At 39.6% G+C, this 13,828-nt stretch overlaps 1 protein-coding gene across 4 annotated transcripts in view; it reads left to right on the top strand.

Moving 5' to 3' along the window:
- The window catches only part of LOC129249815 (protein tincar), a 169,532-nt gene extending 155,941 nt beyond the window's left edge, over nucleotides 1-13,591 (top strand). For all 4 annotated transcript variants that reach the window (XM_054889484.1, XM_054889477.1, XM_054889469.1 and 1 more), the window contains 2 exons: nucleotides 328-1,168; nucleotides 12,237-13,591. In XM_054889484.1, the coding sequence (XP_054745459.1) occupies nucleotides 328-1,168; nucleotides 12,237-13,208 (1,813 nt within the window). In that variant the 3' untranslated portion in view covers nucleotides 13,209-13,591. The remainder of the gene's footprint in view (nucleotides 1-327; nucleotides 1,169-12,236) is intronic.
- Nucleotides 13,592-13,828: the final 237 nt, after the last annotated feature.

Raw genomic sequence — 13,828 nt, 5'->3', positions numbered from 1 at the left:
CTCGCAATTATGACCTTGCATATGTATGTACGTATATACGTATGGTAGCGTAGTTTTTAATGTAATACTGCCTCTTTTGTTGCTGCCACTATGAATCACATGACTTCATTCATTCCTTCATTCATTCATACCTTTATGAGATATCTATGCACATCTGTACGAGTGCATACGAACTTAGCTACGTAGCGTAAATGAATGCACATCTAACCTTTACACTAATAAATTATGAAAAATGCTCTCTCTTTTTCCGCTTTACCTCTCATTTAACCTTCTTGCCCTATGCAACCAACCGTTCAACCGTTCAACCATGGAAATATGAAATTACAGCCATTCGCCCCGTGGAACCGCGCTATGTTTTGCCAGTGTTGCGGGGGAAATTGACGACGGAGAATATGCGACATTAAGAACTGCCAGCGCTGCCACTATGGCAGGCATCAACATGACCAGCATGAGTAGCAGAGTGGTGGCCAAGGGCAACATCATCGACCCCGTCATGACGATCGGTTGTGGCAATGAGACGCACGTCGGCAGCATTCCTAATAATAATAGCAGTACAACTCCCACCGGCATCTATGGCATGAAACTTTTACATCTTAGCGAATATGATGAACTGCCACCGCCACCTCCACAACTGATGCCGATTATAAGTGGACAAAACTCATCGGTGGCTCGAGGTGATTATGTCAACTGTGGTGGCGATAAAGGTGGTGGTAGCAGAGGTGGCGGCGGCAGCAGTGCTACTGGCACTGGTAGCTTTGGTGATGACAGCACCTCGGAGGAGGGCAAACTATTGGCCTGTGTGCATGATGATAGTGTGACGTATGCATCGACACGTGACTTAGAACCGCCAACAGCAACGACCCCACCACCACCACCCCCAACAACAACAACAACAACTACTTTGATTGCCGACGACCAACAGTCATCAGCCGCCAACACTCATAACAACGCCGCTGGTGTTAATGGTTTAATGCACACTGGAATGATGGGTAGTAACGGTGGTGATGGTGTTGTTGCTAATGCTGGCGCTGCTGTTGCTGCTGCTGCTTCTATGGTTGGTCGAGCACCACAAGCCATACCGGAGAATATGCAATTGTCCTCGTCGCCGGAGCATCTAGTCAGTCCATTGGCACCGGTGACGGTTACCGTTCACACCAACGAGGCACATGTAAGTACTTGTGTATATATGTATGTATGAGTATAACCGTAAAAGATGAATAGTTAGAAAAGAGGATAAATATTATATTTCTAATGGAGAATATTACAAAAGCACAATGAGAATTTATCACAATTATTTGATTTTGTTAACAGTATTCAGTATTAAAGTTTAATGAAGAGAATTTTTAATGACTGTGACAACACATACAGAAGAGGGGTGCAAGGATTTCATATGCTATATCATTTCTCTATCTAACTGAGGTCCCAGATAGCAGTAGGTGGGTAGATGGGGAGAGATGAGCGGCTCATATGTGATTTTGTGATGATAACGCGAGGCTGGATAGCAGAAACGCGAATGTTGTGATTGCTATATTTTTACGCCTGTTTAAAAAGAAAAACGGAGCAAAACCAAAAACCTAAACATAGAAAAGTATGGGTACATGATTGGCTAATAAAAGAAGAAGAACGATACCACGTAAAGCTGTTAAATCGTCTCGAATTGTCGGATTGTAGAAATTATAAAAAAATTTTGCGTATGGAGTTGGAGACTTGGAACTAAGTTCTCAAATTTTTAAGCCTGCAATTGCTAAAAAAAATACATTAATGGGAGACGGGATTACGCCAAACGGAAGCTGATCCGCTACGTTAAGATGCATTACCTCAGGATAAAGCTACGAGGACTTCAAATTCTAACAAATATTTCATCCCAGGCCATCGGCTTAACAAAAGTAGAAACATTTTCAAGAATTATTTCTGCACAAAAGCCGTTTAAACCGATCCCATTCTCTGGTTTTTTCAATCTTTGTTATATTTTTAATTTTGCATTTGCCATAATTCGAGCTCGTTTTTCATGCACTCAATTAACTGCACTACTAATTTCTGGCTCAATCTCATTTTTTCCGCCGATGTACACACTTCAGGCATCAACAGAAAATGAGATCGTTGTTTTTACTTTCAATGTAATGTTCACGCACCACACCGTAAACGATGAATACTCGTATGTGCGCGAGACGCTCGCTGAAAATCAAAATTTTTGACGGCGAACATGTAGCCGAGCACTCGCGCCGCAAATCGGCTCTCTCATACTCTTCTATTGCTTTGTGCTCCGGTATTCAGTAGGTAGAAATTCAGTTTATTAATGCACATCTCATTTATCTTGGCTCCGCGCTAGGCTCCGCAGTACAGAATGGGTTATCACAGCCGTCACTGCATTCACGGCTGCCTGGCAGTCAAGTTAAATGCTTTACTAGCAACATACTGAGAGACTAGCATATACTGAGAGCTACTTTACTTTTGTAGCGATCAACGAAATAGGACAATTAAAATGGAGGAAACTATCGTCGGAACTTTTGCAGATGTCACCGTTGTTCTAGCAATTGACTCTAACCCCCAGAAGCTTTCATTTAAACTCCAAGAAGGACTTGGTATTTTAACTCAGTGGTTCAAAAATTGGAAAATAAAATCCAATGAGACAAAATTAGTTCAAGTAACCTTTATACTTTCCCCTTTCGTGAAACTTAATACTGTAATCATACCCCATAATAATATTACGAAATATCTTAGAATGCACATCGACAGCAAAATTACTTGGAAACATATATTTTCACTAAACGTAAGGCATTTGGAATCAAACTCCGAAAAGTATACTGGTTACTTAATCGAAATGCTCATGTTTCTCTCAAAACCACTTACTCTACTCAGTTATCTTAAAACCAATATGGGCCTAAGGCACACAGCTCAGGGGCAAATATTCCAAAGATTCCAGTTAAAAACCTTAAGGGGGGAAGCTGGTCTAGAGCGCAAAAAATGGGCATATTTTATGAATTTATTTTGACTCAACAAAGGAATCAATCGAAAATCTGTGAAATAGGTTTAATAATATAGCTTTCATGGTACAAATACAAAATTTTTCGTCTGAATTAATTTCAAAATGGCCGCTGTCCAGCAGTTCTCCTAAGGCGCCTTTTTTTCTAGTGGGTCCATTGCCGAAGACGTAAACTCCTTAATTTTTGTCCTGGATCAAAAAATAAAAATTTTTTAGTTTCTATATAACAACAGAAAGAGACGTACATGGGATTTTTTCGATATTTTGTTTTTTCGCGAAATGGTGCACGTTTGAACAAAAAATTACAATTTTCACTATAAATAACGACATAAAATTGTTGATTAAAAAAAAACTATGTAATATAAATAAAAAATCCTACGTACGTCTCCGGAGAAAGGTATTTCGAATGTATTGTCAAAATTTCGAGAAAAAAGCGTTTAAAGTTGTAAGTATTGTAAAATCATACCTGCGAGGCACTGCCGTCGAATGAAAAATTTGGGCATTTAGACATTTTTGCTGGCATCCCTCATTTGGTATATTATTTCTAAGACCCTAAAGCACCTTTTAAGACAAAAAAAAAATTTTTCGATTTTTTCAAAATTCTAGACCAGCTTCCCCCCTTAAGAATAATTAAAAAAGCACCATAGGTATTATATCACAAATGCCAACATCCATCGCGATCTTAAATTGCCCACAATAATGGAACAAATAAAAAAAGCTTACCATATCACACAATATAAGACTCCAGTCGCACCCAAACGCTTTAATTGCAGAAATAACTCTCAATCCCATCTCCTTTAACAGACTGAACGGATTTATTATGCTAATAAGCAAAAATCTAGAAGGGATTGCACCACTGGGTCCCTTCCATGCTGATCTATTATAATGTCTTAGTTTTAAGTATAAGTATTGCTGAATGGTAAAAAACAAATTACAATAAATAAATCGATTAAAAAAAAAATAAAAAAACAGAGCAAGAAATACAATTCGCGACTGAAAGCTATGGTGATGCTTTTTTCGACATTCGAGGCGTTATGCATCGTTAATTTGTTCTTGCCCACACACAGTTATTCAATAATTCTTCGTAATATATATAAATGGCGCTTAGACCCTCATTGGATATTTGGTCGAGATCCTCCTCCTTGTAGGGCGCGTCTTGATGTTTTCCACAAATGGAGAGAAATGCAGTTTTAAAACGACTCCGAAGGGTAGATCATTCCTAGAAGAAAGGTTTCATAACCGAAATTCACTCGGAGGTTTGCCACTGTCTGCCGAGAGGTGACCGCTATTAGAAAACATTTTTTCTATTATTTGATGTTCATGCACGGAGATTCGAACCTGTGCACTTCCGAATAGTAGTCACGCACCAAGCCATTCGGCTACTGCGGGCACCGTAATAAGTATCTCCATAATAAGTTTCAATAATTTTAATGCGTTATTCTATCGTGTAAAATTGACAGATAGATGACTTAGACAGATGATTTAACAAATGCCAAAGATGGCATAAAAAAATTCACCGTCTAGGAATTATTCACTACTAGCATCTAGGGGTCACTTTTTAAACACCCTTTACATATGTACCTAGCTATAAAATTAGAGTATCCTACCATGCAATTATTTTATTTTCAAGCTCAAAAAAGCATAACAACTTATTTATTGCATGCGATAAATTTTCATAGAATGTCGGAATATATAAAATGTACAGCTTTTATATGGCAACAATTTCTGCAACAAGTCCATCAATCACACACACACACCCCTTTGACAGCATAACTATACAGATTCGTTCAATGGATTCAAATTACTTTGAAACGGAAGCTAGAAGGTGTCAAGCCTACAACCGATGATTGTAAAGGGCGTATTTGCTAGGAGAGGTGGGCGAGCGGATCATGTGTTGATCGTCTGACCATGGTGACAATTTTGAGCCTGTAAATTACAATTTGGACACGCACAACCGACATGGACATGATACATATTAAAAAAAAATAAAGCTTGGAAACCAGGCAATAATAAACATTTCTCGCATACCAATACGTTCGCATGTAATATTCATGAAAAAATTGGCAGAAAACAGAGGGTCAACCCGAACGATTTGCATTCGACAGCAAGCAAACCAGAGTGCCTACCAAAGGAAGTCGACTGGCTGGAAGGATTTATTGCGTTTGTTTTTGTGGTGGGCCATGCAACACGTTCGATGTGCATAAATCACAACTGCCACAGCCGCAAACGCAGCCGAAACGGCAGCGGCAGTGATGGAGTAGCTCTAGCACAACAACAACAACAGATTTGTTATATTGCTTTTGCAAGAACAAAAATATATGCAACACCGCATGGCATAATGTTAGAATATTTCCTACCACTTAGCTTGGCTGGCTCCTTCTTGTCTATGCCTTCATTTATTACCAGAGATTTGATTTCAATTAAATCAGTGCAACATTGATTTCTTACTCAGACACGCAAAGGACAGCAATAATTGCTGAAATTTGCTGCTATTTCACGAGTGTGTGTGTGTAAGGGAAGAGGGATGGAAGTTTTGAAGCCTTACTAGTTAGTGCATACATACAGGTTGGTGCAGAAACAAGTATATTTTTAAACTTGAAAATAAATGTAAGTAATGTAAAAGAGCAGCCGTAGCTGAGTTTCTGGGTTGGTGCGTGACTACTATCCGGGAGTGCGTAGGTTCGAATCTCCGTGCATGAAAAACCTTTTTCTAATAGCCGTCGCTCCTCGGCAAGCAATGGCAAATCTCCGAGTTTGTGTCGGTTATGAAAAGCTCTTCATAAAAAAACATTTGCCGTTTGTAGTCGGCTTAAAACTGTAGGTCGCTCAATTACTGGAACATCATTGAGACGCACCCCACAAATGGGCGGAGAAGTTCGCCAAAACACCTAGCAAAAGTGTTCGCGCCAATTATTTTTTTAAAAGAGCCAAGAATTTACGGAAAAAGATTTTTGTCATATTTCGATGTTGTTGCTGTAAGAGCATAAACTGTCGCTATAAATGTTTGATTAACGCTGCTGGAATGACAATATATGTAGTACCTGATGAGGTATACATTCGTGTCATTCCAATGGCATAGAACGGAATTGACTTGCTTATAGCGCAACCTGTTTCCCAAGAACTAACTGCGGTTACGGACGCTATCCTATGATTTTTCAGGATGATGTTCACATGAAGGCTGTAGGATTGAGTTCTTGAGAATAATAGCAAATAGATAATTTTAGATTGCACCGCACTCTATCGACGGCCCAGCACCCGCGACATTTTCACATACCATACGCTGACGAGAACTGTTGGAAATATCCACTAGTTAGCCTATGTACCTAACCAACTTCTGTAAAGCAGGCCTTGTGAATACTTCATTGCAGTTTACACTGTTTTACATTTTTACAATGAACGCACAATTTGAAAAAATGCTACTAACTTTGCAAATCAGTAGGCAATATTTGTGGATGTCGTTGTTAAAACTGTTAAATATAACAAATCCAAAGCCAAACTTCTTTCAAGATTACCCTTTATGACTAATCGATGACTAATCGAATTCGAATATGTAGAGTTGCCTCTGCACAAAGCAAAGATAAAGCAAATTGCACAAAGTGTGTTGAGTTTGCTGAGGGCAGTGAGTGCTAACGGGGCGTATGATTAACATTTACTGCCACTCGAGGCAATAATCAGCTGCTTTTAGCGTAGTAATTAAAATTTGTTTGCGGGCTTTGCTCACACACACTTAAATCAAATTTGCTTGAATGCACAATGGTAAACAGGCAAGTGTTTTGTTTACAATTCTAAATCAAATTGAAAGAGAATTTCTAGTTTCAGAGGAGAATATGCTACAATAAGTATTTGCAAACTGAAAGTGATGGAGTGGTTTTATATGTATGTTCTTACACAAGGTGGCGCAAAAGTAACCTTGCGATGTCTTTTGGCTGTAATTTAAAAAAAAATGAAAAACTTTGATTCTTCTTGTGGATTATTTTTATTAGGTCTTTTAATTTTTTTTTACATCAAGTCAAGAATATGATGTCAAGTAAATGGCCGCCGCCACAGTTGATTACCATTTGAGCCCTTTTTATGGCATTTTCCATCACTTTGGCCAAAGCTTCCGGCGATAGGTCCTCACATTCTTGACGGATATTGTCTTTAAGAGCTGCAAGAGTCTGAGGCTTGTGGACATAAACCCGCGACTTCAAAAAGCCTCACAAAAAGAAGTCTGGAGCGGTCAAATCAGGCCATCTTGCTGGCCAGTGCAAATCGCCAAAACGGGAGATTAGGCGCCCGGGAAATGCGTCCTTCAGCATATCGCTTGTGGCACGTGCAGTGTGTGCCGTTGCACCGTCCTGTTGGAACCACATGTTTTCCAATCCCAATTCATCAAGTTGCGGCAAAAAGAACTCGTTGATCATTGCTCTGTAGCGCTCACCATTCACAATAACCGTTTGGCCCGCGACATCTTCGAAGAAAAAAGGTCCGATGACTCCTCTAGCGAAAACAGCACACCATACGGTGACTTTGAGCGGGTGTAATGGCCGGATTTTCAGTGCCCCAGAAGCGTAAATTTTGCTTATTTACGTACCCGCTAAGATGGAAATGGGCCTCATGATGCATGAAAAATCATCTTCCTCTTGGTGGTGATTAAGGATGGCTTGAGCGTATGTTAGACGCGATTGGCAGTCAGCAGCTAACACGTCGTCTAGTCGTCAGCAATATTCTCTGCAGAATGGCTACTCCGGGGTCTGCCTGGCAGCATCTCGTTTTGTGCCAGTCTCTTCGAGGTGAGCGACTAAACGTCGCAGTGTTTCACCAGTAGGCGTTGGACGGCGAGGAAATCTGCGACGAAAATCACGTTGTGCCAAGGTCACCGACCGATTATTGGTCAAATAAATAGTCAGCAATATTCCGCGTTCTGGAGCAGTGTAGCGTAACATTGTTTATTAACGTGTATTTCGCATGTGTTTACTACACAAATGTCAAAACAGAACTGACATTAGGGGCCAATTGCAAAATTTATAGCATTTTCTGATAGGAGGATTACTTTAGCGCCACCTGTTATATACATTATTGTAGGTGCATATGTATATACTTCTATGAACTTTGTCTTAGAATTCTGCTTACTATATTTTAATTTTACTTTCATTTAATATGCATTTATTTTTTTTGTATTTCAGTATTTTAAAATATTATCATAACTGTTAAATAATTCACTTTATTCGACTCAATAGATCAATTAAATACTTTTAAACCAATTAATTTTTTGCCAGTGCAATTAATTATATTTATTGTGGTAGTGCATCTGATTTACTTAGCAGCACTAGTGATATGAATTTTGGTTTATATTTTTTTAATGCAGGTCTACTTTAGTATTATGCAAAATATGTTTTAGCAATGTTCCCACCATTAATAGTTTAATTACACTACTACACTTTAACATCACTTAGTAAACTTAAGAGCAACTTCGAATTGAGAAACACCTATGAATGATTATTGCAGCCTTAACACTAAACCTACCATGACGGGTCAAATGACCCATTTGTCAGAAGTTCTTAGAAATAACATTATTAAATCGCCGTTTGCCTTCACGACTTTTATTAGAAAATACATCGAATGCATTTTTCACGATTTACTCCTCTCTTGCTAATTATTTTACCGAGAAATATATGTGATCGTAGTAATTCCAAGAGTGTTAAAAAAGTATCGCGAATTTTGTTTTTTTTTATTTTTAATTTATTCATTAATATCTATTTTGTCCCCTTCAAAGTAATCCCATGAGATATTATGCACTTGTGCCAACGTTTTTTCCAATCTTCGAAGCACTCCAAAAAATCACTTTTTTTATCTAGTTCAGCTCCTCCTTTGATGCCGTCTGTATCTCGTCAATCTGGGGGATACGGTAGCTGTGGCATCATTACTGTGTTGTTTTTGACCAAAAAGTGGCGCACAAGCAACGATGTGTGAGCAGGGGCGTTATAGTGATGCAATAGCCTATTTTTGTTCTTCCACAAATCCGGGCGTTTCTGGCGGATTGCTTCGCGCAAATTGCACATAACTTGCGGTAGTATTCCTTATTGACCGTTTTATTATGCACAACGCCCCTGCAATCGAAGAAAACGGTAAGCAAAACTTTTACATTCGACCGAACTGGTTCGTGCGGCAGCTTCCATTGAGATGTTTGAGCTTTGGTTTCCATAACCATAACCTACGATTCGTCACCAGTTATGACCCTCTGGAGCAAATTTAGGTCGCCGCGGACAGAGTCCAACATCTCATTAGCAATGCTCATGCGATGCTGCTTTTGGTCGAAATGGAGCAGTTTTGGTACGAATTTTGCGGCGACCCGTCTCATGTCCAAATCATTGACAAAAATCGAATGGCACGAACCAATCGATATGTCTAGGTCTTCAGCAACTTCTCTAACGGTGATTCGAAGATTTCTTCACTTCATCAATTTTTTCGTCTGTTGTTGAAGTGCTCGTGCGTCCGGCACGCTTTTCGTCGTTCACATCTTCTCGGCCTTCTGAGAACATTTTGTACCACCGATAAACATTGCTTTGGTCCAAAGTAGCTTCTCCGTATGACACAATCGCACACTTAATTTCGTTTTTCACACAACATTTGATACAGGTTCTTTGATCCACCTTTTTGAATAGGTAAAAATCGAAGGCGATCCGAAACACGTGCAAGCAAAGCAGCTGTCAACAATTAACTGAACATTCAAAATGGCCGAACTTGTCCGCATGAGTGAGAGTCATGAGTTCCAAAATATTGCCACAAAAAAATTGAAATTCGAATATACGTAACCTGCGAAAATTCAAAATTCGCGATATTTTTTGAACACACCTCGTATATATAACATTTTAAAGACGGGTCATTTAAATAGGACTACATAAAGTTTCGGCAGGTTTAGTGGTAAGTAACTTAGAGAACTGTCGGTTTTGTATTCGTACGTTAGGTAAATTACGTAAATTAACAGCGGTGAGAGAGTCATGATACCATATGGCTAATTTCTTTTTCATTCAATACGCCTTCAAAAATGTTTATGTGATATTAATTGTTTGCATAAATTTATTTGATGTGGCATCTTTAAACACTGCATATGCAGTATGTTGCCAAGTTATTAGGTCCAAGCTAACTATAACTTGCTTGATCTACAAGTTAAATAATGTATACAAAAACTGAAAAAATCAATAAAAATATACAACAACAAAAAATTTGCTTAAACGCATAAATACGCATAATACGAATTTATTTTATATCGAAGTACTGCACATCACATTAAAATAGGCGTCGTCGAATGGACGAAAATGGACTTTAGCATATACAAAATAATAAGTACCACCAGAGGGCTGAAAGTGTTGTTTAGCTAAGGGAGAGCAGGAGGCCAGGTTTAGAGTCAGAATCGATTTACAGGAGGTAGAAATTCCTTTTTGTTCGAAGTATATATTTACGAGCTCAAAGAAACTGAGAAGAAAAGCATATAAAAAAATTGCGTGCTCTTATTTATTTGGCATGAGGCTGTATAGGCAAGCTTATTTAAAAGCTTGAAAGTTAACGTCTGGAGCAATTACACTAGAAGGTACTAAACTTAGTTGCTGAACTTAGAGTTTTTTTAACCAAATAAGTAAATAAGTATCATATATTGATCTTACTCAATTGTTGCTCCTCATAAAAAATATCTGCCATTCGAAGTCGACCTAAAACTGTAGTCTCTTCAAACATCAAGACGCACAGCAAAAATAGGAGAAGGAGCTCAGCCAAATACCTAACAGAAGTTTACGCGCCAATTATTATTTTTTTTTGTTTAATAATAATAATAAATCGCCCAACCGATACGATGCTGCAGTCTGAATTCCATACAAATCATTTTTCTTTCCCGCTGTTCAGCTATAGAAAAAATTAATCTGCTGAACAGAAATTTAGAGATATGCCATCGTCGATCATTTATTGGGAGAGGATAATATTATTTTGTGAATGAATTTGATATATCAAAAGTAAAATCTTAGCATAAGAATCATACATCTTAATTCGTTGTACATGTTTTAAAAAGAGGCCTAATGTGCTTCGACACTCGAGAGGGAACATTAGTATTAACTTTCGCTAGAACAATGGGCTAGAAATTGATTCTGTGAGCAAGAGTGTGTAGATTTCCGTAGATTTTTAATAATTTTTTTAACAATGACTCCACCGGTGGGCCCTCGAATACATACTTGACCTACCACCGATAGATCTTTTTGCAGCGAAATCTGCAGAAAGACTAAAAACCCTAAACGAGCTCTCATAAAGGGCCTATGTTAACTCTTACATAGATAGTCAGACAGCCATTAAATCAATTACGTCCTTTAGTATATCGTTAAAGATCGGTCTCAGAGCAGGGAGGCAGTTGAAAGGCTACAGAGAAAGAGTACAGCGAATTATAAGCTACATTTCTATTGGATTCCAGGCCATATGAGCTTTAAAGGCAACAAGATAATAGACGATGTAGCGAAAAACGGAGTCTGTCTATCTTTGGACCTTGTTTACGAAATTCCAAAGTCAATACGAAGATTAACATATACAACGAACTAGACGAAAACATGACAGGACATTCAGAACAGTATGGGAGAGTCGGGGCTCTAGGGAAACTGTAGAGCATCTCCTTTGCGGAAGTTGTGCGTTATTCAAAAGACGCCTTAAATATCTAAGGGCTCCACAGATTTATGGATTGGCAGACATCTCAGCAGCGGTTTGGAAATGTCTCCTTAAATTCGCAATAGAAACAGACACTAAGCAGGTGGCCTATTTCAAAACGCATAACTGATGAACTCCAACTGGTATCGCTATGGGCCTAACCGGTCTATGCAGGGCTGCAAGTCAACCAGTTCAACCTAACGTAACCTAATCATTTTTTACTGGCGTTCTCGTATACCTATAATCTTCCAAACAACAATCGAACGCTTCACGGAAAAAAATGCAGAGACCGTCAGCAGAAGAATTATGAAAAATCAATGGCAATTTCCAGCAATATCTGATTGCGCTGTGTTACATTAGAATTAAATTAGTTACAAAATTGCGTACCAGAAAAAAAGTTGAATTAAAAAGTTTGTTTTCTACAAAATTCCAGCGCACTCATTTCATTAAAGATTCATTCATTTCATTCTACTAGGTTTCATCCACTAACATTTTTAAATCAAAGCATTCGTATTTTTTTCTATCCATTCTCAGTCAAATTCACTATTTTCCACCAATATTTACGTTTCTTTTTACTCTCTTTTCCTTCCAGATCGCCTCCAGCTCGACGCCACGTTGCTTGCGACGTGCCGATTCAGGTGTGCCCAACGAAGCACTTACACCGCGCAGCGACACCACCTCCACCACAGAGAGCACCACTTCGCCGCCAGAGCGCGCTCCGTCCGAATCATCGAGCGGTGTGCACTCGGGCGAGGAACGTGACGTGGAGGTGGTCATACGACCACGTGCCGCCTGCAAACCACCACCCAAACCGCCACAGCCGGCCATTCAAGAGGAGCCCTACGGTCGCTGCACCAACATGCGCATGTCCAGCTTTGGCGGTGACTCAGCTAACCCGGGTGCTGGTGGTGGTGGAGGGGGTCGCGCACTCAACAGCGCCACGCTACCACTGACACGTTCAGCACCAGAACAGAAATTTGATTATGCCAATCATTGCAGCACAATGCCCCTACCGGCGGCTTGCCATAGCCAACAACAAGCTGCTGTAGCAGCACGTGGCAGTGGCAACTACGGCATGACCACCTCCGCATATTCTATGCATTCACAGCCTCCGTTGCCGCCACCACCGCTCAACAGCAACCTCAGCAGTTTTCGTTCGCAATATGCCAACTCAGCGGTAGCGATGGCTGGTGCTAAGGCAGCGCAAATGCTACAGCAACAACAACACGAGCAACAGCAGCAGCAATACTCACAGCCACAGTCAACATCACCACCACCACCGCCACCGCCAGCCGGTATGCACACAACGCTACCGAACGGCGTGCGCTACTCGAATCCGCATTTCCTGCGTCGTCTGCCGCACGTCACCAAGGCGGCTGAATCGCCGTACGGCCACTTGGGACTCGGCGCTGGTCACCACACTTTCTCAAAGCTGCTGCAGGATCCACTACAGCACAGCCTAGTCAATACAGCCATACCCGAGGATCGCGACTCGGCCAACTATTCCATGTCCTCCGAACCCGATTGCGGCAATTTATATGCGACAGCGCAGACTTACAACTGAACGAGTAGCTGCGCGGGGAATGCTGAAATAGAAGGTGCCATAGCAGCTGCAACTCATCTGGGAATGTCATGAAAAGCAACACAAATAAGATAAATAATTAAATGTGGCAGAAAAAAAGCTAATTAAGTATTGAGACTTTGTAAGGAGTAAAAATTAGCAAAAAAAAGTATTTTCATAAAAACTAAATAATGTTAAAGAAGTGAGAAGATAAGTCAAGTGAAAAACGATAGAAAAAGAAGCTCTAAGGAATGCTTGAAGTGGTTTATTTAGGCCCCTAAGTAAAGAGTGAAAAATTGTGTAATTTTTCTTAAATTTGTGTATATTTACATATTTCACATACTTCTTTACACACTGGCCTGTCGTAAAGTTATTTATACCTACACATAAATATAAGTATACCTACTTTGTAATCCTATGAGATCTTCTCATGTATACCTCGTTGCAAAATTATCAGTATAAACACACCACTACTTTTTAAATCAAAATATACTTCATATTGCAACAAAACCAGTTTCAACTTTGTACAAAATTTTTAAAAATTTCAGCAAAACTTGCGATTTATGTATGATACAAAAACATGCTCGAATTTTTTTATATGGCAGTAAAAGCTTAACGCAGTC

The sequence above is a fragment of the Anastrepha obliqua genome, chromosome 1 (assembly GCF_027943255.1).
Source record: "Anastrepha obliqua isolate idAnaObli1 chromosome 1, idAnaObli1_1.0, whole genome shotgun sequence".
In the NCBI taxonomy this organism is placed as follows: domain Eukaryota; kingdom Metazoa; phylum Arthropoda; class Insecta; order Diptera; family Tephritidae; genus Anastrepha; species Anastrepha obliqua.
This window is presented reverse-complemented; position numbering and strand designations above follow the sequence as displayed.